Consider the following 21573-nt stretch of genomic DNA (forward strand, 5'->3'; position numbering starts at 1 on the left):
AAAAAAAATCACATGCTGTACGGACCGTCAGTATAACATCCAATATTTACAGATACATTACAGATCTATTATTGAGGGCAGTGTCAGATAGAATCACAGAAGGTTAGAGTTGGAAGGGACCTCCAGGGTCATCGTGTCCATCCCTCTGCTCAATGCAGGAGTCTAAATCATCCCAGACAGATGTCTGTCCAGCCTCTGTTTGAAGACTTCCATTGAAGGAGAACTCACCACCTCTCAGGCACCCTGTTCCCCTTATTGATCACCCTCACTGTCAAAAAGTTTTTTCTAATATCTAATCTGCATCTTCTCCCATTCAGTTTCATCCCATTGCTTCATATGTTTCCATGTACAAATGAGAATAAACATTCCCAGATCCTTTAACCGTTCCTCGAAGGACATACTTTACAGTCTGCTCACCATCCTGGTAGCTTTTCTCTGAATTTGCTCCAGTTTTTCAATATAAAATGTGGTGCCCAGAACTGGACACAGTATTCCAGATGAGGCCTGACCAAGGAGGAGTAGAGGGGGATAATTACTTCACGTGATCTAGACTCTATGCTTCTCTTAATACATCCTAGAGCTGTTTTACTTTTTTGCTGCTGCATCACACTGTTGACTCATGTGCAGTCTGTGATCTATTAGTATACCCAAGTCTTTTTCACATGTGCTGTTGCTCAGTTATATTCCTCCCATTCTGTAGATATAATTTTCATTTTTTTTACACAGATGTAGAATCTTGCATTTCTCCCTCTGAAATACCATTCTATTAATCGCTGCCCATTGTTCAAGATTATCTAGATCCTTCTGAATCCTTTCTCTGTCCATAGCTATTCCTCCTAGCTTTGAATCGTCTGCAAATGTGATTTAGTTTGCCTTCAGTTTTCTTATCTAGATCACTTATAAAAATGTTTAACAATACGGGGCCAGGGCAGAGCCTTGTGGTACCCCACTTGAAACACTTCTCCAATTGGATGTGAAACCATGTATTACCACTCTTTGAGTATGATCACTGAGCCAGTTATGAATCTACCTAACCGTAGCCTTGTCAATCCCATACTTGGTCATTTTTTTTCAATAAGGATAGTATGAGATACTTTATCAAATGCTTTGCTGAAGTTGAGATATACTATATCTACCTCATTTCCCTAATCCACCCAGTCAGTGATTCCATTATAGAAGAAAATTATATTAGTCAGGCATTACTTGTTTGCCACAAACCCATGCTGGCTCTGGTTAATTACTGTATTCTTATCCAAGTACTTACATACATGCTGTTTAATAATTTGTTCAAAGATCTCTCCTGGTATAGAAGAAAGGCTCACTGGCCTGTAATTTCCTGGCTCCGTCTTCTATCCTTTTTGAAGATAGGGATAACATTTGTCCTTCTCCAATCTTCTGGGACTTCTGTTTTCCAGAATTTTTCAAAGATTCTGGCAAGTGGTAATGGAATATCCTCTGCTATCTCTTTCGGTACCCTAGGATATAATTACTCTGGACCAGGAGATTTAAATTAATGTAAATTATCTAAGTGTTCCCTCCCCATCTCTCTGTCTATAGTTTGTGTGGATTCTTTTATTCCTTCAGTGACATCGTGATCAGTTGAGGTTACATTTTCTTTCTTAGAGAACACAGATGCAAAATAGGAATTTAAATGTTCGGCCTTCTCAACATCATTTTGGATCATTTCACCCTTAGATACTGCTATTAGGGCACTGGTTGTCATTGTTATGGGGGATGCTCTGTTCACACCTGCACTTTTGAATTCCATTTTTCTGCAGATTGGTTGTATTGACTATAATGGGTTCTGTCTGGTTTCCAAGATGTGTTTTTTTGGGGGTTTTGCTTTACAGGTTTTAATGATATTGGAGGGGTTAGTGTTTTAGTGGCTCTGACTAACAGTAGCATGGGGGACAATGCGGCTGACATTGTTATCAGGGCACTGATTTCGCTGTTATTGGGAACAGTAACTGAACTGACGCTACTAATACAGCACAGATTGTCACCGTTACAAGGGCGCTGGTTGTCACCGTTACAAGGGCGCTGGTTGTCACCGTTGTGAGTGACACAGTGGCTGACATTGTTATAGCGGGACAATATGCCTGTATCGTTACATCCGCACACCATGCTAATGGAAAGACAGGATGACGCAACAGAAAGAACACAAGTGAGTTTGTCCATTTTTGTTGTTGCAATTTTCCCATAGTTTTGGTTTTGAACAGAACGGAAACTGTGTAATAAAAGAGAGAACCTGATTAGAACCGTACTGTGACTGATACTGGAAAAGGGTCACCGTAATGACTCTGGAGGGTACTATCAAGAAAGGAAAGACCATAGCACTGAGTGAAGAAAATTGCATCTATTGATCCGGCGGCACGTCATATTCAGGGGTACGGTGGCCAACGTTTCGCCCCCTACAGACCTTGATCACGGGCTTGGATTAAAATAGACACAGAACAATTGTATTTATATATACATTAGAATACACTCGTAAGAAAAGTGATATCACGTCTCCATTATCCTATTCTATATAGTTAAGTGGTGGAAATGAATATATAAAGTGACATTGGATGCATACACAAAGTCTATAGAGGCGTAACACGTGGAGGTATCCCATCACAAGAGGGGAATGGGTGTCTAAGTATGGTAGATGAGTGAAGACTCAAAGCAAAATACAGTCTGTAGTAAGCAGGCTAATGTATGATCAAGGTCCAAGCGGCTGCAAACGTTGACCAATTTGTAAAGTTTGATACTCCTGAAGAAGACACAGTGATATTATCAATACATGTAATATTCTTCACTGAAGCTATGGAGTGCCATGGTCTTTCCTATGTTATTATTGGGATATTTCTCCTACCACGGTTCACCGCCACCCCGGGTAACCACCATCTACCGGCCGGCACTGTGACGAGTACAATGTTTATTTGTAGGAATGGTCGGACAACTCTGGTGAATAACCAGTATTGCATTACTTACACTTTCTGAGAATTGTCTAAAAAATAGGTAGACATTATATACTAATCTGTTTCGTTTGTTACCCCGTAAGTCTGTGGTGATGACGGAAGGCAACGCTCCTCTAGCTGCGAGTCAGACCGCGTACAACACTGACCATTAACGTCAGTTTCTTCTTAATACTGTTATATAATTTGTCTTCTAGGCACTAAACCCTTTAAGGTTGTTATTAAAGCTCTGTCTCCAAAAGAATATATCCGCATTCATGTACCGGATCCCTTGGACAGGAACGATGGCACCTTCCTGATGAGATATCGCATGTATGGAAGTGTTAATGAAGGGCTGGTCATTGAAGTGCGCCATGAGGACAAGCATGTCGCTCAGTCTCCATATCTACTAAAAGGTAATGTAAATGTATACCAGGTGTTGAGACCATGTGGTAGATCGGCTCACTTGGCTGCACATAGAGGTAGATACAAGTATGCTGTCTCTTTAAATCTTCCACTGGTTTATTAAAGGTGCTGCATAAACCAGTGCAGAGTTAGCAAAATAAACACTGCCTTTCTGGCATAACGAGAAATCAAAACATAGCAAATGGCACAGTCCGTGTTGCTGTGGGGATCTGCCCGCTCAGGGAACAAAACATAAAAAAAATAAAAAGGTTCAGCTTTCCTTATCATGAAACACAGCCATGGAGCTCTCATCCCCAGGCGCAACCAACCCTGAATTAATCACCCACCCTTCAGCTGTTCACTAAACCTAGCCCTGAACATGGCCCATTAACCCCTCTCAGGACTTAGCATGCTGGAGCATTTTCCAAGGTTCATATCACTGAAGCTAATAACCTCAGTGACACATATCTCCCCTCTCGTACTTTGCCGGGGACTTTGTCACAGCTCATAGACTACAGAATAGTAAATGAGTCAAGTAGTCTGAACAACTTATTGCAATCACGAAAGGCGTACATAAATATACCTTTTTATTTTGTCCTCACTGTGAATAGGTAAGCAAGGAACCTAGACTTGGTCCACAGGATCACCATCAACCCCGACATAAGTAGTACATGGCTACCAAAAGTCTAACCCTGGCATTACTCACAGGGGCATTATTTTTAAATGTATTTGCTGACTATAGGACATAGAGTTCTTACTCAGATGTTTTGTACACATGCAATTTCTTGTGACCCCTCCATAGGCAAATGCTTAGTCATTGTGTAAAATGTAAAGAAAACAAGAATATAATGATCTAGAAATATTATCGCCATATTTTATTCAAAACATAGGACACAGATCAGAAGTTGAACATTAGACTTTTTTCATCACATTTGAAAAAATGACTCGTACACACCCGGCTCCGCTGAGTGCACCTCGTACACACCCGGCTCCGCTCAGTGCACCTCGTACACACCCGGCTCCGCTCAGTGCACCTCGTACACACCCGGCTCCGCTCAGTGCACCTCGTACACACCCGGCTCCGCTCAGTGCACCTCGTACACACCCGGCTCCGCTCAGTGCACCTCGTACACACCCGGCTCCGCTCAGTGCACCTCGTACACACCCGGCTCCGCTCAGTGCACCTCGTACACACCCGGCTCCGCTCAGTGCACCTCGTACACACCCGGCTCCGCTCAGTGCACCTCGTACACACCCGGCTCCGCTCAGTGCACCTCGTACACACCCGGCTCCGCTCAGTGCACCTCGTACACACCCGGCTCCGCTCAGTGCACCTCGTACACACCCGGCTCCGCTCAGTGCACCTCGTACACACCCGGCTCCGCTCAGTGCACCTCGTACACACCCGGCTCCGCTCAGTGCACCTCGTACACACCCGGCTCCGCTCAGTGCACCTCGTACACACCCGGCTCCGCTCAGTGCACCTCGTACACACCCGGCTCCGCTCAGTGCACCTCGTACACACCCGGCTCCGCTCAGTGCACCTCGTACACACCCGGCTCCGCTCAGTGCACCTCGTACACACCCGGCTCCGCTCAGTGCACCTCGTACACACCCGGCTCCGCTCAGTGCACCTCGTACACACCCGGCTCCGCTCAGTGCACCTCGTACACACCCGGCTCCGCTCAGTGCACCTCGTACACACCCGGCTCCGCTCAGTGCACCTCGTACACACCCGGCTCCGCTCCGCGCACCTGTAACACATGCGGCTCTGCTCCATCCACACTGTAAACCCCTCCTTACCCCACACATAAACTTACCCTCATCCATCACCATGACAACCAGCACAGCAGAGTCCTGCATACACTGAGGCCCCTGATCATATGACCCCGACTCCTCTCCTCCTGTGACCTCTTCAAAGGTCCTGTGCGAACAGTGCAGCCATATATGTTATGTGCAGTGCACGGCTCTGCGTGTGGAGGGATGTGGATCTGCTGAATCCGGGACTATCGAGAGGTATGTGCTGCCAGCTGGCATGAGTGCCTCACTGCAGGCCGAGGCCTCGCTCTGGCCTAGTGTTCTCCACATACCTTTCCAAGATGCTTTTTTTCCTCCCTTTTCTGTTTGGCTATCACTGTCAGATCCCAGGACCTCCCTAGCCGGCTATGATCTGGACCGGGGGCGCTGTGCCGCTCTGGATCTCCTCCTTCCAGCCAGGTGAGTTTAGCACACACTGACTGCACAGTGTGGGCGTCTGCAGTGCAGGGATGCGGCTGCCGGCACCCGGCCTTTAACCCAGCAAACGGCCTGAACCTGCTGCTGGGGGACTGGCCCGGGGGCATCTGCACCCTGTCCGCCCCTGGTGGGATCATCTGAGACACCATCAGCAGCCAGAAGACAGAGGCGGGCCGGCCGAGTCGCACACAGGACTGTCAGGCAGAAATTGAACTTGGCGCTTCAGCGAGGAGGGGGCGGGCCTGCGGTGTGACTTGTTTCCGCTTCCGGCCCCCTGTGCAGTACATGTGACAGGACTGGATCCGAGACTCCAGCAGCAGCCAGAAGACTGAGGTGGGCGGGGAGAAAGATGGAGGGCAGGCGGACCCGGACTTTAAAAAATAAATAAATAATTTAAAAAAATCTTGCCGTGCTCAGGTGCCGCCCCCCCGCATCCTGCCGCCCTAGGCACGTGCCCTCAAGTGCCTAGTGGCAAATACGGCCCTGCATCTCAAGCAAAGTTGTGCCCGGGCCGGGTCCACCATTGTGTAGCATTGCCCTCTTCGTTATGCAACAGTCTGTAAACGTCTGTGAGGTGAGGAGACAATTGCTGGAGTTTTGCGAGAGGAATGTTGTCCCATTATTGTCTGATGGAGGATTCTCGCTGCTCCTCAGTTCGAGGTTTTTGTCTGATTTTTCATTTCTTAATTCGCCAAATGTTTTCTATTAGTGAAATGTCCGGACTGCATCACTCAAACTCTTCTTCTTAGAAGCCATGCTGTTGTGCTGGATGCAATATGTGGCTTAGCAATGTCTTGCCGAAATATGCAAGGTTTTCCCTGAAAGAGACGTTGTCTGGATGGAACATGTGTTGTTCTAAAACCTCTATATAAGGCTCAGCACTGGTAGTGCCTTACACGGTATGTACGCTGCCCGTGCCATAGGCACTAATAGAGCCCCATACCATCTGAGATGCAGGAACTGTGCCCTGATAACAAGCTGGGAGGTCCTTCTCCTCTTGAGTCCTCTGGATATATGTCTGTGGTTTCCAAAAAGAATTTCACATTTTGATTCATCTGACCATAGAACAGTTTTCCATTTTGTCTCAGTTCATTATAAATGAGCTTTGGCATAGAGAAGACTGCAGCATTTCTGGATTGTGTTGATATGGGAGTTTTCACTTAGATTTATGGATTGCGTATCGAATTGTGTTCACAGACAATGATTTCTGGAATAATTCCTGAGCCCATGCAGTGATTTATAAGAGTGAATCATGCCTGCTTCGCCTCAGAGCCCGTGGATCACATACATCTAATATTGACCATCAGCCTTGTCCCTTATGCACATGGATTTCTCCAGAATCTCTGTATGTCCTGATAGTATGTGCTGTAGATTAGTGGGATATTCAAATTCTGTAATTTTATGTTGAAAATTTTTCGGATATTGTTCTGTAGTTGTTCTTATTAGTGAACCTCTGACCATCTTTGCTTCTGAGAGACTCTGCCTCTCTAACATGCACTTTTTACACATTCATGTGTCTTGTTGAAAATTGAGCCGCCGGCTGTTTTTTTCATTAATACCACTTACGGTACTTTTCCAGCATTTTGTTCCAACTTTTTTTTAGATATATTAGCCATCAGTTTCAAAATGAGTTAATTTTTCCAAATTAAATAAAAACATTTCTAGTATTGAAATTCTGATCTGTGCTCTTTGTTCTGTTGTGAATAAAATATGAGTGTAAGAGATTCCCAATCATTAGTTTCTTGATTTCTTTAAATTTTTCTTTACACAGTGTCCCAACGTTTTTGGAGTGGGGGTTGGGCTTTGTTCAGTTCATTATAGTGTATAATGTCACCATGATGACAAGGATTTAAGAAAAAACACATTTAGGAAATGTTTCTAGAACTTTAACAACACGTTCAAAAAGCCCTGCATAACCCCGGCCTATGCTCTAATTCCTAAACACCACCCTTTAAGCACATTTTTCTCTTATAATGAGCATGAAATTACCGGCTTTTGAGAAACAACTTGAATGAAAACAGTAAAGTGAAACTGCTCGGCTAATGATTTCACTGATCTCTTGAAACTTCCTATTATTAGAAGGTGCGGTGATACATTAACATTTCCTGCTGCCTAATGGAGGGAGACCTGACGGCGGGCTTTGTCTTGGCTTGTCCTAGATACAGCAGAGGATACATTTGATCTAATTTCCAGTTTATCTTCATGTCTCCTTGTAAATCCTGAATTACGGTTTTCCCACACACCGCAGAAAATACCAATCTGTAAAGGATCACATACACAATAAAACAAAGTGGGCTGAATCCACCAAATTTGCGTGAATTAGGTGAATACTTTGAATGAGCCTTGTGTAATGCTTCATCTCCCCTGTGGAGGCGCTGCAGGGAAATTGAACACTCATTGTGAGGTTTCTTTTCGGATTCCAGATCACTATGATGTGCTTGTTCTCAAGTTGCACATATAGTAAGTGGAGACTGTGAAGGAACCTCTTCATATATTGCATTTATATGTCCTGGATCTTTTGGTCCATCTAAACTACACATTCACTTACATGTGCACACCTTCCCTTTGACCAAAAACCCATATTTCCTCAGTTCCCAGTTTTCACATTTAGGCATATACACAGAATGTGCCATAGACGCCTGATCATGAATTCTTCTCAATAGATGCCAGATCAAGAATGCTTCTCCATTTCTTCTCCTGAACGCAGTATGGGGCTGTGGGATCCTTGTTCTAGAAACAGATGCATATCGCACCTCTGGAACCCACATCTATCCAGTTGATGTTCCATAAATGTCTAAGGTTGTACTACCCCTTTCAAAGGGGTTTTCTCACAACAGATAAATGTCTGACTGATGTCTGTCCCATCTCTGGAACCTGCAAATATCTCTCAAAAACAGGTGTTTCCAAACCCCACAATTCAACTTTCATCCAGCCGACTGGGAGTGGACAAGGGACAGCTCATGCCCGGGCTCTCCTCATTTACTGCTCTGGGAGTTCTTGTATTTTCTTGGATGTTTTTAGATCTTCTATATCGATGAACGTAGAGAGTCGGCACATGCGCTGCCACCTCTCTCCAATCACTGGTGGTCAGACGCCATCTGAAACGGAAGTCCTTTCTTCTGGGTATAGATGCAGGTCTCAGAGGTGAGACATCCCCATTAAGTGGTTTCTTCTATGTCTTTTCTAGGACCAGTTTATCACGAGTACTGTGACTGTTCAGAAGAAGACCCTGAAACTTGGCAGCAAACTCTTTCTTGTCCAAGCAATGAAGCTCAAATCTCAAAAGACTTTGCCCCCTTTCCATCTATAGACCTGGACAGAATGCTGGAGGAAGTGCCCAGGAGATTTGCAGAAAATCGTGGTGCCATAGTCCATTACACAGTCCTTAATAATCAGATCTATAGACGTTCTTTGGGCAAATACACAGACTTTAAAATGTTCTCTGATGAAATGTTGCAATCTCTGGCAAGAAAGGTAAGAAGATGCCTCCATTCGTCCGGATCCAATAATTGGGCTGAGCAAGTCTCAGCATGCTGATATTTTCAGAACGTGGAGGTTTCAGTGATTTGTCTCCTCTGGGCAGAGGTGTTTATGATTATTCTGAAGTCGGTGAAAGTAATAAACCTCAAGCTTTTCTTTAGGTTCGCCTACCTGACTTGGAGTTTTACATCAATGTGGGTGATTGGCCGGTGGAAAATCGAAAGGCAAATGCCACCCCTGGTCCTATGCCTATGATTTCTTGGTGTGGATCTTCTGATTCTAGAGACATTATTCTACCCACATATGACATTACTCATTCTACACTTGAAGCGCTTCGTGGTGTCACCAATGACCTACTCTCTATCCAAGGCCACACAGGTAAGTAGCCATAGGTTCAGGCCTCTATATGATTTCGTAATTTATTTCTCCGAGTATGGTGTTAACCTACTGCCATCCATACTTGAAAAGCAATCTCTGAACTTTTTGAGCCCTGGTTTACAGCTCATATATAGATATATTCTTTGTAAGAAGCTGAGTGACTTTGTACCTAGAGTGGATCTGTCACCAGAATGCACAGTGCGCACTGCATACAGTGAGAAATAGATCTGTTACACCTGATAAGGTGGTGTATTCACATTGCAAATCCATGACAGAATCTCTGTAAAATCATTATTAAGTTTATAAATTCAATCTAGCCTAGCCTGAGTAATATCTCCTCCATTCTCCTCTCTGCTGCTGAATCTCAGCTCACCCAGCCTGATTGACAGTTTCTCAATGTCCCTCCTCCTTGCTGCTGCTGAAACTCCACCCACTTGGCCTTATTGAAAACTCAGTGTGCTACCACCTTGCTGCTGAATATCACCTAGCGTGATTGAAAGCTCCTCAGTGTCCCTCCTACCTGTGAGATCTCATACCGCTCACTACCAGCTGCTGTCAGTTAGGCTGGATGGACGGACACTGAAGATACTTGGTCTCGTGAGCTTTCAGCTGGAATCATAATTTCTCATTTTATTCTTAGTATAATTCAACCATTCTGCCATGGATTTCCAAAGTAAACGTATCATGGTTATTATAGTTTTCAGTTTGTATTGTATTGTGAAGTCTGGCAACAAATCTGATTTAATTTGTATTGATCTACATTAACATCCTGTATTTTTCAATTGAGCTAGTCATGTTTCAGGATACTGGAGCTGGATTTCCCAAGACAATTCCTTGTCCCTCAAGCTGGAGGACCTTGGGCTATACCTGTACACCAGGTTACCCCTGATGGAGAAGATGCTGGTGTCTCGTGTTTTGATATGCTCCTATATCCTGATCTGTTTCTTCCCCCAACCAGGGAGATATGGAACAGAAGTGTAAAGAATAACACAAACCTGACAGACAGGGGAAACAGACAGGGATAGAAGAAAACTACAATCATACAAATACACTCACCAAACAACTGAGTGGAAATCAAGGGAACAGCAGGAGGGGTAAACTAAATGGGAGAGGATTAGGATAAGCACTCAATACCAAATCCACACAGATATCTCCTGTAAACTACATCAACCGACTGCTACTAATTCAGAACTCTCCTTCACCACCAAACCAGGAAGTTGTAACTATCGCCAGCAAATCCCTAGTGCAAGTTGTGAGTATATATACTAGAGGGGAGTGACCAACACAGAACAGCTGAGACAATTCAGGATGGAGAGCTCCAGGAGATAGACATAACTGATTTAACCCTTGCAATAACAGAGCAAAGAAAACCTGCACTACTAATAGGAAGGGAAAACAGATCTAATACATTCGGGGATTTGTGTAACTGGATGTCGCGATCTTCTGGTCCCTCTCTGTCGCGGTATACCTGTGACATCATCATTGAAAGCTGTTAACAAACATATCAACTGTTAACAACTTAGTAAATAGCTGTACAATGCCTGTTGGAAAGCGGACCCTTCCCAGAGTGTTGAGCTCCAGAGCTCTGTACAGACATTAATCCAGCAAGGAATACTGGGAGATTTCAGCTGTAAAACCTGCACAACTGTTAATGCAATCATCATTTAATTTCAGGATCAATAAAAAGTATGTAACGCAATCTTTGCAAACTTTTGATGCAACCTCTGATGGCGCTGCAGGGAAACTGAACCCTGACGGTGAGGTTTGTCCCCAGATCACAGCTGATCTCTGGGTCCTAGCTGAAAGATACTTTGGGATCAATGTCCGGGACCTTATTAAGAAGTAGGGATGATCCAAAGCAGAGAACCCCTTTGTGAAGCAGTGTTATCATTAATGTGTACATTATTAAAACCTCCATTTTTTGTTCTTTTTCAGGTCCTTCGTGGGACAATAAAACTGAACAGGCCTTTTTCAGGGGGCGAGACAGCCGAGAGGAGCGTCTGCAGCTAGTGCAGATGTCTAAAAAGAATCCCGAGTTGCTAGATGCGGGTATCACTGGTTACTTTTTCTTCCGAGAAATGGAGAAACAGCTGGGAAAAGCGCCACTCGTTGGATTCTTCGATTTCTTTAAGGTAAGTTTTATTTTTCCAAGTGACGTTCCACATCTAGAGTTCACAGAATTTATTAAGTCTGGTTAATAATTTTTTTTTTCTTAAAGTAGATCTGTCAGCAGATTTGACAATACAAACTGCAGACATTATTAAATAGCTATCTTAGCCCTGATGGAGCTGGTGTACTTACTTTGTAAATTCATGTCAAAATGGCTGAAAAACCTATGAGCATTTCATGAGTACAGCTACAGAGTGAGAGATCTCATGAGTCCAAATGTAATCGGTCACCAACCACCCTGCCTGATGGGTGAAGTTGTTTTTTTTTTTAGCAGGGAGGAGGGACACTGAGGAGCTGTCAATCATGGTTGGTGAAAGTGAGTTTAAACAGCCATGTCCCATGAATTCTAAGGCCGGCTTCACACTTGCGAGTTTTACGGACGTAAGAGCGCAGAAACTACGTCCGTAAAACTCGCAAAAAATACGGCACAATTATTCTCTATGCCCCTGCTCCTATCTGCCGTATTAAACTGATCCGTATTATACGTCTTTCTACGGCCGTAGAAAATCGCAGCATGCTGCGTTTGTCACCGTATTGCGCAAATAAAACGTCAATGAAAGTCTATGGAAGCCCCAAAAATACGGATTACACACGGACCAGCAGTGTGACTTGCGAGGAATACGCAGCGCTGTTAGAGAGAAAAGCCGGTAATTCAATTACCGGCTTTTGCTTTCTCCTTCCTAAACCCGACATGATATGAGACATGGTTACATACAGTAAACCATCTCATATCCCCATTTTTTTTGCATATTCCACACTACTAATGTTAGTAGTGTGTATATGCAAAATTTGGCCGTTCTAGCTAGTAAAATAAGGGGCTAAATGGTGGAAAAAATTGGCGTGGGCTCCCGCACAATTTTCTCCGCCAGAGTAGTAAAGCCAGTGACTGAGGGCAGATATTAATAGCCTGGAGAGGGTCCACGGTTATTGCCCCCCCCCCCGGCTAAAAACATCTGCCCCCAGCCACCCCAGAAAAGGCACATCTGGAAGATGCGCCTATTCTGGCACTTGGCCACTCTCTTCCCATTCCCGTGTAGCGGTGGGATATGGGGTAATGAAGGGTTAATGTCACCTTGCTATTGTAAGGTGACATTAAGCCTAATTAATAATGGAGAGGCGTCAATTATGACACCTATCCATTATTAATCCAATACTAGTAAAGGGTTAAAAAAAAAACACACACACATTATTAAAAATTAATTTATTGAAAAAATCACAAAGGCTGTTGTATTAATTTATTCTACTCTCAATCCACTCACTGAAGACCCTCGATCTGTAACAAAAAAAAAAAAATAAACCAACAATATCCATACCTTCCGAGGATCTGTCACGTCCAACGATGTAAATCCATCTGAAGGGGTTAAAATATTTTGCAGACACGAGCTCCGCTAATGCAGGATGCTCATTTCTGCAAAACCCCGGCGAATGAAGCTAAATATAGGTCAATGACCTATATTTAGCTTCATTTGCGGTGAGGCGCCCTCTGCTGGCTGTTCCTAGATCGTGGGAACTTTCCTAGAAAGCTCCCTGGCTCGAGTTCATATGAGGACAACCAGCAGAGGGCGCCCTCTTATGATCTCGAGCAAGGGGAGCTGGAGCCCACGCCAATTTTTTCCGCCATTTAACCCCTTATTTTACTAGCTAGAACGGCCAAATTTTGCATAGACACACTACTGACATTAGTAGTGTGGAATATGCAAAAAAAATGGGGATATGAGATGGTTTACTGTATGTAAACCATGTCTCATATCATGTCGGGTTTAGGAATTGCCGGCTTTCTGCTATCTCGCGCTGTATGAAGTAATAATATATATACATATATGTGTCTCCCTGACATATATATATATATAGAGAGAGAGAGAGACAGTGTATATATATATATATATATATATATATATATATTTTTTTTTTTAACACATGGATCCCTTGTATAGGCGTATGTCGGTTTTGCAAGCCTGCGATAAAAACACGCAGTACGGCTGCCATACAGATTACATACGGAGGATGCCATGCGCAAAAAACGCTGACACACCCTGCCTACGGAGGAGCTACGGACCACTATTTTCGGGACTTTTCAGCGTATTACGGCCGTAATATACGGACCGTATTTTCATACGCTGAGTGTGAAGCCGGCCTAATAGTAAGCATACGTTAGTATGCCTGTTTGTTAGGCAATCCCTGCATGTGTTGGGGTTGTCGAGCAGCCGCGAGACATGGAGCCGCAGGGACTCGGACATATTATTCGAGCACGCCGAAGACACTCGGATAGCACCCGAGCATGGCGGATAACGCCTTACTAGTTGGCTTACTTTATGGGTATGTTACTTGCTGAAGATATTTTCTGCAGATGAATTAACTGATTTTTCAGTTGAAGAAATTTCTGCATCAAAATCTACAGTGTGTGAACTCACCCTAAGCCATTTTTCCATTTTTCCATGCCATAATTTTGCCACATGTTGAATCATCTCAAACTACGCCCATCCCTTTAAACCCCGTTTCTTATGCAAAGAGTATTAAGAAATAATAAATAACACCTAGTGCTTGGTCTGTACGACAGAAGCCTGAGTCGTCCTGAATATAATTAAATCAACGACCTAGAATTAATCGATTTTTAATACAATTAATCACATAGAGGAAGCTCAAAATACATTAAGATAACATATATTTATAAACACTAATGTTCTTGAAATCATTCACGCTCTGCAGCATTGTATGTCTGTGTTTGTGCATAATTAGGGATTCAGACATTTTATTAATAACAATCATTTTTATTTATGTAGCGCCAACATATTCCACAGCAATGTACATTTTAGAGGAGACTTGTACAGACAATACAGAAAAACACAGAAAATAAACGAGTTAAAGAGTGAGGGTCGCGCTCGCAAGCTACAATCTATGAGATTTATTAGAAGTTTACGCTGTTATTATTGCAAATATTTTATTTTATGTTTACTCCTTTCTTTGCTTCAGCTTCGTCCTCCCCAAAGTCCGAGCCGTTTATGGGCTGTGTCTGGTGGAGCAGCCAAGTGAATAATTCGGTGGAGCAAAGCCAAATACAGCCCATGGCGAAAAGAGGCCTCTTGTTAATAAAAAGTAAAACGAAAAAAAAAAAAAGTTTGATATTTTCTGTTTTATTCCCTTTTATTAAGAGTTTTGATAGCAACGTAGTTTTTTTTTTTTTTGCTATTCACAGTACAAATACCAGGTGAACGTGGACGGGACGGTGGCTGCGTACAGGCTTCCGTATCTCATGTTGGGGGACAGCCTGGTCCTGAAGCAGGAGTCCCAATATTACGAGCACTTCTACAGTAACCTAAAACCAGGGAAACATTACATCCCCATAAAACGACACTTGGGGGATTTGTTAGACAAGATAAAGTGGGCGAAGGTAAGGAGGAAAAGTTTCTTCTTTACCTTTTTGTCGTGTCCTTAGCGCCTGCTTAGGGTACTTTCACACTAGCGTTTTTTGTAAATCCGTCACAATGCGTCGTTTTGCAGAAAAAACGCATCCTGCAAAAGTGCTTGCAGGATGCGTTTTTTCCCCATAGACTTCTATTGGCGACGCATTTGCGACGGATTTGCACACTTCGCATCCGTCTTGCGACGAATGCGTCGTGCTTTGGCGGACCGTCGGGGAAAAAAAACCCTACATGTAACGTTTTTTTTTCCCGACGGACCGCTTTCTCCGACCGCGCATGTGCGGCCGGAACTCCGCCCCCACCTCCCCGCACCTCACAATGGGGCAGCGGATGCGCCGGAAAAATGCATCCGCTGCACCCATTGTGCAAAGCGTTAAACGCTAGCGTCGGAATCTCTCCCCGACGCACTGCGACGGGGAGATTCCGACGCTAGTGTGAAAGAAGCCTTATGTCATGTCACTGTAGGTCTATTCAGGTCTCCTGTCTTCCCCTGTAATATCACATCTATCACTTGCCATTAGTTCACAACCAGTAGAAACCAGTTCAAAGTTTTCGATCGGAGGTCATATACATTCAGGATCAGGACCATGTTTTTTGCTATAGGAGGCCGTATTGTATGGTAGGTTGTGCTGGTTAAAGTTAAGGTCAGATTCGAGGCCAAGAATTTTGGAAATGTAGAATAGCCAAAAATAAGCTTTGAGCATTTGTCACTTTCCATCCCCCAATCATTCACAGGCGGGGGGCGACAAGGAGAAAGAAAAAACTCCCCCCAAAACCTCCCATGAATAACATCTGTTCTTCATCCTTAGACATGAGGAGAACATCAAAAACCAAATGCTCACGTGGCCCCCATAGATTTCCCATAAACACCCCATAAACATGCACGCTCATTGCAAAAGATGCAAATTGTCGCTTCAGAGAGGAAGAACTCTTGAACTCTAGGGCCACCTTATACTAAGTCATATTTCACGGCTCGTTAAAGGGTCGATAATGATTACATCCAATACTAGAGTTCAAGTCCTCTTCCGAGACAATTTGCATATTTAATATCCCAGGCCTTTAAGTCTCCTCATACTGGCATGCCACTTTCCACAAGGAGAAACCTTACCCTTTAGATCACATTGCTAAAGAGAAATTGGACCTGCCCAACCCTTTTTTTGTCCATGCACATATACAGCTCTGGCAAAAATTAAGAGACCACCACATCAAATCCCTGTCATGGGCAGCCCAATCTCCAGACCTGAACCCCACTGAAAACCTCTGGAATGTAATCATGAGGATGATGGATCGTCACAAGCCATCAAACAAAGAAGAACTGCTTAATATTTGTCCCAGAAGCAGTGTGAAAGACAGGTGGAAAGCATGCAAAGACGCGTGAAAGCTGTGATTAAAAATCATGGTTATTCCACAAAATATTGATTTCTGAACTCTTCCTGAGTTACAACATTAGTATTGTTGTTTCTAAATGAGTATGAACTTGCTTTCTTTGCATTATTTGAGGTCTGAAAGCACTGGGTTTTTTAAAAAATTTTGTCCATTTCTCCTTTTCGGAAAAAAAATACAAAATTTATTGCTTGGAAATTCGGAGACAGAAGTTTATAGACTAAAAGAACAATTTACATTTTACTCAAAAATATACAGTACCTATAAAGAGAAAAATCAGACAAACTGAACATTTTGCAGTGGTCTCTTAATTTTTGCCAGAGCTGTATGCTGTTGGGTCACCAACATACCCATTATATGGATTCGGTGGGTTGGGTATAATTTGAACGCCCACTTTAAAGGGAATCTGCCAGCATAAACTGACTTATCAAACTAAGCACATGCTCTCGGTGACTCTTGGTGTGGCCGAGTAGTTCAGTGCAACGTCCTACCTACTTGTTTTCCATCTACCTTTGGAAAGTGCAGAACCGTTTGCCAACAGCAAGGTTTCAGCGCGCACCTGGGCTTGGTTTGAACAGTCATTTGGTGCTGATTGATTTTACCTTTCAGCCTGTAAAATACGGTCTATCAGCCTATGATTATATATCATGTACTGATCTTGATTTTAGTAGCTAAAAACTAATTAATTTTCAAGGAAAATGATGACGAGATGAAGAAGATAGCCAAGGAAGGTCAGTCTCTCGCCAGGGACCTGCTGCAACCTCACAGACTATACTGCTACTATTATAAAGTATTCCAGGTAAGAAGTGTGAAAAGAAACAACATGTGGTCGATATATTTATATCTAAAATCACCACAGCAAATAATCAATACAAATATATCTGGAAAGGGATTGTCTGGGCTCATAATGATATACAGTATAAAAAAAAACAAACATCTACTTAACCCCTTAGTGATGGAACAAATTTTGACCTTAATGACCGGCCAAGATTTTTAAATCTTATTAGTGTCACTTTATGCGGTATTAACTCTGGAACGCTTCAACGGATCCCAGTGATTCTGAGACTGATTTTTCGTGACATATTGTACTTCATGTAAGTGGTAAATTTTGGTCAATATGATTTGCATATATTTATGAAAATATCGAAAATATAACAAAAAAATGTGAATGTGACCGGAAAAAATGGCCCTGACTGTGTTCTCCATGATCTCAGCTACCCCTGGTAGCTGAAATCCCAGAGAATTTCCAACGCTGTGGGGGGGGGGGGGCGCTATACTCTTATTCCTGATCACCACTTTAAAATGGCAATGAGGGAATAAGGCCCCTTAACGGCTGTTGTTTTAATGCGTATTGGCAGTCGTTAAAAGAGGTTAAAGAAGTTGTCCACTGCTTTAGCATTTATGACCAATCCATGGATAGGTCATTAATGTCACTGGGATACCGCGACAGAGAAGGGCCAGAAGACTGCAGTGTTCGATTTCACGTGCTCCTGCACTGGTTAGAATCACTTCACCTTTATATTAAATAGTGCGGGTTTTTCTTTGCTAGCAGTGCAAGGGTTAATCTGTTCAGATAAAAGCTTATGAAGCTTTCCTGTTTTGATGGTCTGAGCTGTTCAGTGTTGGCCACTCCCCTCTGCTATATATACTCGCCTCTGGCATTCAGGGATTGCCAGTGTTAGTTTTATACTGCCTGGTTCTGGAGTTGGAGGTGTTGGTTGTTTGAGGAGGTGTTTGGAATGTTGTTCAGAAGACTGTTGCTTGGTGATTTGTCTGTGAGCATATCCGCTTTCCCTTCGGTTTTTCCTCCCTTTACTTCCCGGTGTTCCACTCTGTTGTTTTTGAGTGCATATTTGTATGATTTACGAACAGAAACTGGGAAAGAAAAGCACAATAGGGTCTTATCCGATGACAATGGGGTGTCAGAAAAAAGGGGAGATACACTCACCTTGCTGAGTTGCTGATTGGCCACACAAATGGCATGTAACAGCTGCTGCAAAGATACTGGTCAAGAGGACGGCCACAGGAATAAAATAGAAGAAGAGGTGTTTTTGTTCTGATGAAGAGGTCCTGCGTGACCTCGAAACGCGTTGACTTTTTTATTCTAATAAATGTTTTTATGCTAAGGATATTCCATTTCAGTAGCACATAATTGATACCTCCGTTCATTTCTCTTTTATTTGTATGATTGGTATTTTCATTTATCCCTGTCTGTCTTCCCTTGTTTGTCTGTCTGGTGTATTCTTATACACTACTACTCCCCACTTCTCTGGGTGGGGGTGGGGACAGATTAGGGCTTATATAGGAGCACAGCAAGGCATGTGGCCCTGGCATCTTCACCATCAGAAGTAATCGGAAGAGCAGAATAGACTAGGGCACACCCTAGCTTGAGGGATAGGGAAGGAGCCCCTAGGATATCCTGCTACCAGGCCATGACACTCAATGACTGACGGTTGAGGTCTGACACCCAGCACCCCCACTGATCAGCTGCTATAGGTGTTGGCAGCCGCCGCAAGTACTCACTTGGGAAACTGCTCCATCTTCTGATAGTAGCCGGGGCTGTGTACTACACATCTACCTCCTATTCAAATCAATAGGAGGCTGATGTGTAGTACCAAGTACTGGACACTATCAGAAGACGGAGCAGCTCCTCAGGTGAGTACTTCCGACTGGTGGCAGGCGCTGCCGACACCAATCACAGCTGATCAACGGGGGTGCTGGGTGTTGGACCCCACCCGATCAGACATTGATGACCTATCCTAAGGATAGATTATCAATGCTAAAGTAGCGGACAACCTATTTAATTATCGGACTGCTGCCGTTCCACCACACTACTGCATCTGTCTTCATGCTTCTTCTATTGGCGGAGAAAATCATGTGCCCTCTGTAGCCAACCAGTAGTAACCCAGTATCATTCTGGCAGAAAAGCAATTGTTCAGACGTGAATGCTACAGATAATCAATGGCCGTTGATTTTCTGCAGTGGTAACATGATGTTCCCTGCCGGAAGAAAAGGTCAGGAGATCATTGTGGAACTTTGCTGGTGGAACTGTATCTTTCTACTTGACTCCCAATCTGAAAGTCTTATTCCACCTGTTTCTCGGGATCGTAGGGGGTACCTGGAAAAAATTGCAAGAGGTTTTGGGGTATTTACATTCCACTGCATTCTTTTTATTTATTTATTTTTTTGGTTGATTTGATGATTTTTTTTATTTGTCTTGCTTATGTACTGACTGTAGATCTGATTTTCTTTAGACATATGCTAAGCGCCAAATAGGCCGCCCTGAAATCCGTGATAAGATGGAACATGTTCCTCAGCCAGACGATAACTCCACCACCTGTAATTGTCACAGAAGGAAGAATGAGAGTAAAGATGAGTTATAGTCTACGGCGTCGCACTGAATGATGGAAAAGTGATAATGTACTAACATGGCCAGTGATGGGCATTATGGGCTCCCGGAGAGCAGCTGCCTTCAGCCAAGCACAATCATTCCTTTGTTATTTTATCTGAAGTCCAGTCTCGTATACCTACAGACGTGTCTAATATTCCAGAAAAGGGGCTATAATGCCCTGCAGAAGCCTGATCCAGCGGGATGCATACAGGTACACATACGTAGCTGCTCCTGCCATGTTTGATAGGACCGCGGACTACGTTTTACTGCCGATCATCATCACGACATCTTGTAAAACACTCCGTGTTTAAAAGGGAAGGAAAAATGCATCACAAAGTAATCATGAAGATATAGTGACTTTGTGTATTGTCAATGCTGCAAATGAACAAATGTATATTTACAGTTTTGTAATGAATTTTTAATAAAATATGATTTATATGTTCTTTATTTTATCATTATCGCTCAGTTGTTTCACTGGATGGATTTGCTGTACTCCATAACATTATCCCTGCAGAGAGTTAGCAATTTTATGCAAATATGTCCATTCTTCTTTCAGACTTCATACAGCAAACGCTGCAGATTCCATTAAAGAATAACTAAACTTTTATCAGTTTTTTCATATTTTTTTAAGGCACTCCAATTTCTGGCAGGTCGGTGAAGGTCCAGGAGGCACGGTAGTGCGTATCCCCAGCACCTTAACTGGTCATACCAGTACTCCACCGCTCAGGTGTACCTGACCTTTGTCCCTGGTCTTCAAGAACCCAAGATAATTTCTGATGAAGGCCTAATTGTGAGGCCGAAACGTCAAGTGTTCAATCAGTGGATGTACCCAAACCTCAATAAAATTGTTCGTATTTTTTTCTTGCATCTGACTTGGGTGTGCCGAATTTCAATTTTTTATATATTTTTTCAAATCAAAAACAGACACGTGAACAGCCCCATAGACTATAATGAGTACCGTATTTTCTGGGCGTATAAGACGACCCCCAACTTTTCCATATAAAATATGGAATTTGGGATATACCCGCCGTATAAGACGGGGGTCATCTTATACGCCCAGTCATCTTATACGGCGTGTGGTTCCCAGGGTCTGGAGGAGAGGAGACTCTCCTTCAGGCCCTCCGATCCATATTCATGTAAAAAATAAAGAATAAAAATAAAAAATATGGATATACTCACCCCTCCGCCGGACCCTGGCTCTCAGCGGTGCAAGCGTCTGCCTCCGTTCCTAAGAATGCAGTGAGCGAAGGACCTTCGATGACTGAACGGTCACGCGAACGGTCCTTCACTCACTGCATTCTTAGGAACGGAGGCAGACGCTTGCACCGCTGAGAGCCAGGGTCCGGCGGAGGGGTGAGTATATCCATATTTTTTATTTTTATTCTTTATTTTTGACATGAATATGGATCCCAGGGCCTGAAGGAGAGTCTCCTCTCCTTCAGACCCTGGGAACCATCCAGGATCGCTCCCTGCACACGCCGTACCCGGCGTATAAGACGACCCCCGACTTTTGAGACCATTTTCAGGGATTAAAAAGTCTTATTCGCCGGAAAATACGGTACATGTTTTATAAGCAAAAAACTTGGGACAGAATATATACAAGAAAAATGGACGTCTGAATGAGGTCTCAGTCTAGGATTTCTGCCACAGAGACTTAGGCCTTAGGGTACAAGTCTGCACTCAATCTATCAAACTGCAGACTTGTGAATCCTCACAGTGTGCAGGGTGCACACTGTCAGGATTCCCTGGGAGCGGGCGGGCACATGACCCCAGCAAG

The 21573-nt window shown here is 43.5% G+C and overlaps 1 protein-coding gene across 1 annotated transcript in view; it reads left to right on the forward strand.

Annotated features, from left to right (window-relative positions):
- The window catches only part of POGLUT3 (protein O-glucosyltransferase 3), a 32957-nt gene extending 12714 nt beyond the window's left edge, over positions 1-20243 (forward strand). Inside the window, exons 2-8 of the mRNA XM_069759081.1 lie at positions 3155-3352; positions 8764-9050; positions 9218-9434; positions 11370-11566; positions 14797-14991; positions 17100-17204; positions 19660-20243. Coding sequence (XP_069615182.1) covers positions 3155-3352; positions 8764-9050; positions 9218-9434; positions 11370-11566; positions 14797-14991; positions 17100-17204; positions 19660-19788 — 1328 coding nt within the window. The 3' untranslated portion in view covers positions 19789-20243. The remainder of the gene's footprint in view (positions 1-3154; positions 3353-8763; positions 9051-9217; positions 9435-11369; positions 11567-14796; positions 14992-17099; positions 17205-19659) is intronic.
- Positions 20244-21573: the final 1330 nt, after the last annotated feature.

The sequence above is a fragment of the Ranitomeya imitator genome, chromosome 3, assembly GCF_032444005.1.
Source record: "Ranitomeya imitator isolate aRanImi1 chromosome 3, aRanImi1.pri, whole genome shotgun sequence".
Lineage (NCBI taxonomy): Eukaryota > Metazoa > Chordata > Amphibia > Anura > Dendrobatidae > Ranitomeya > Ranitomeya imitator.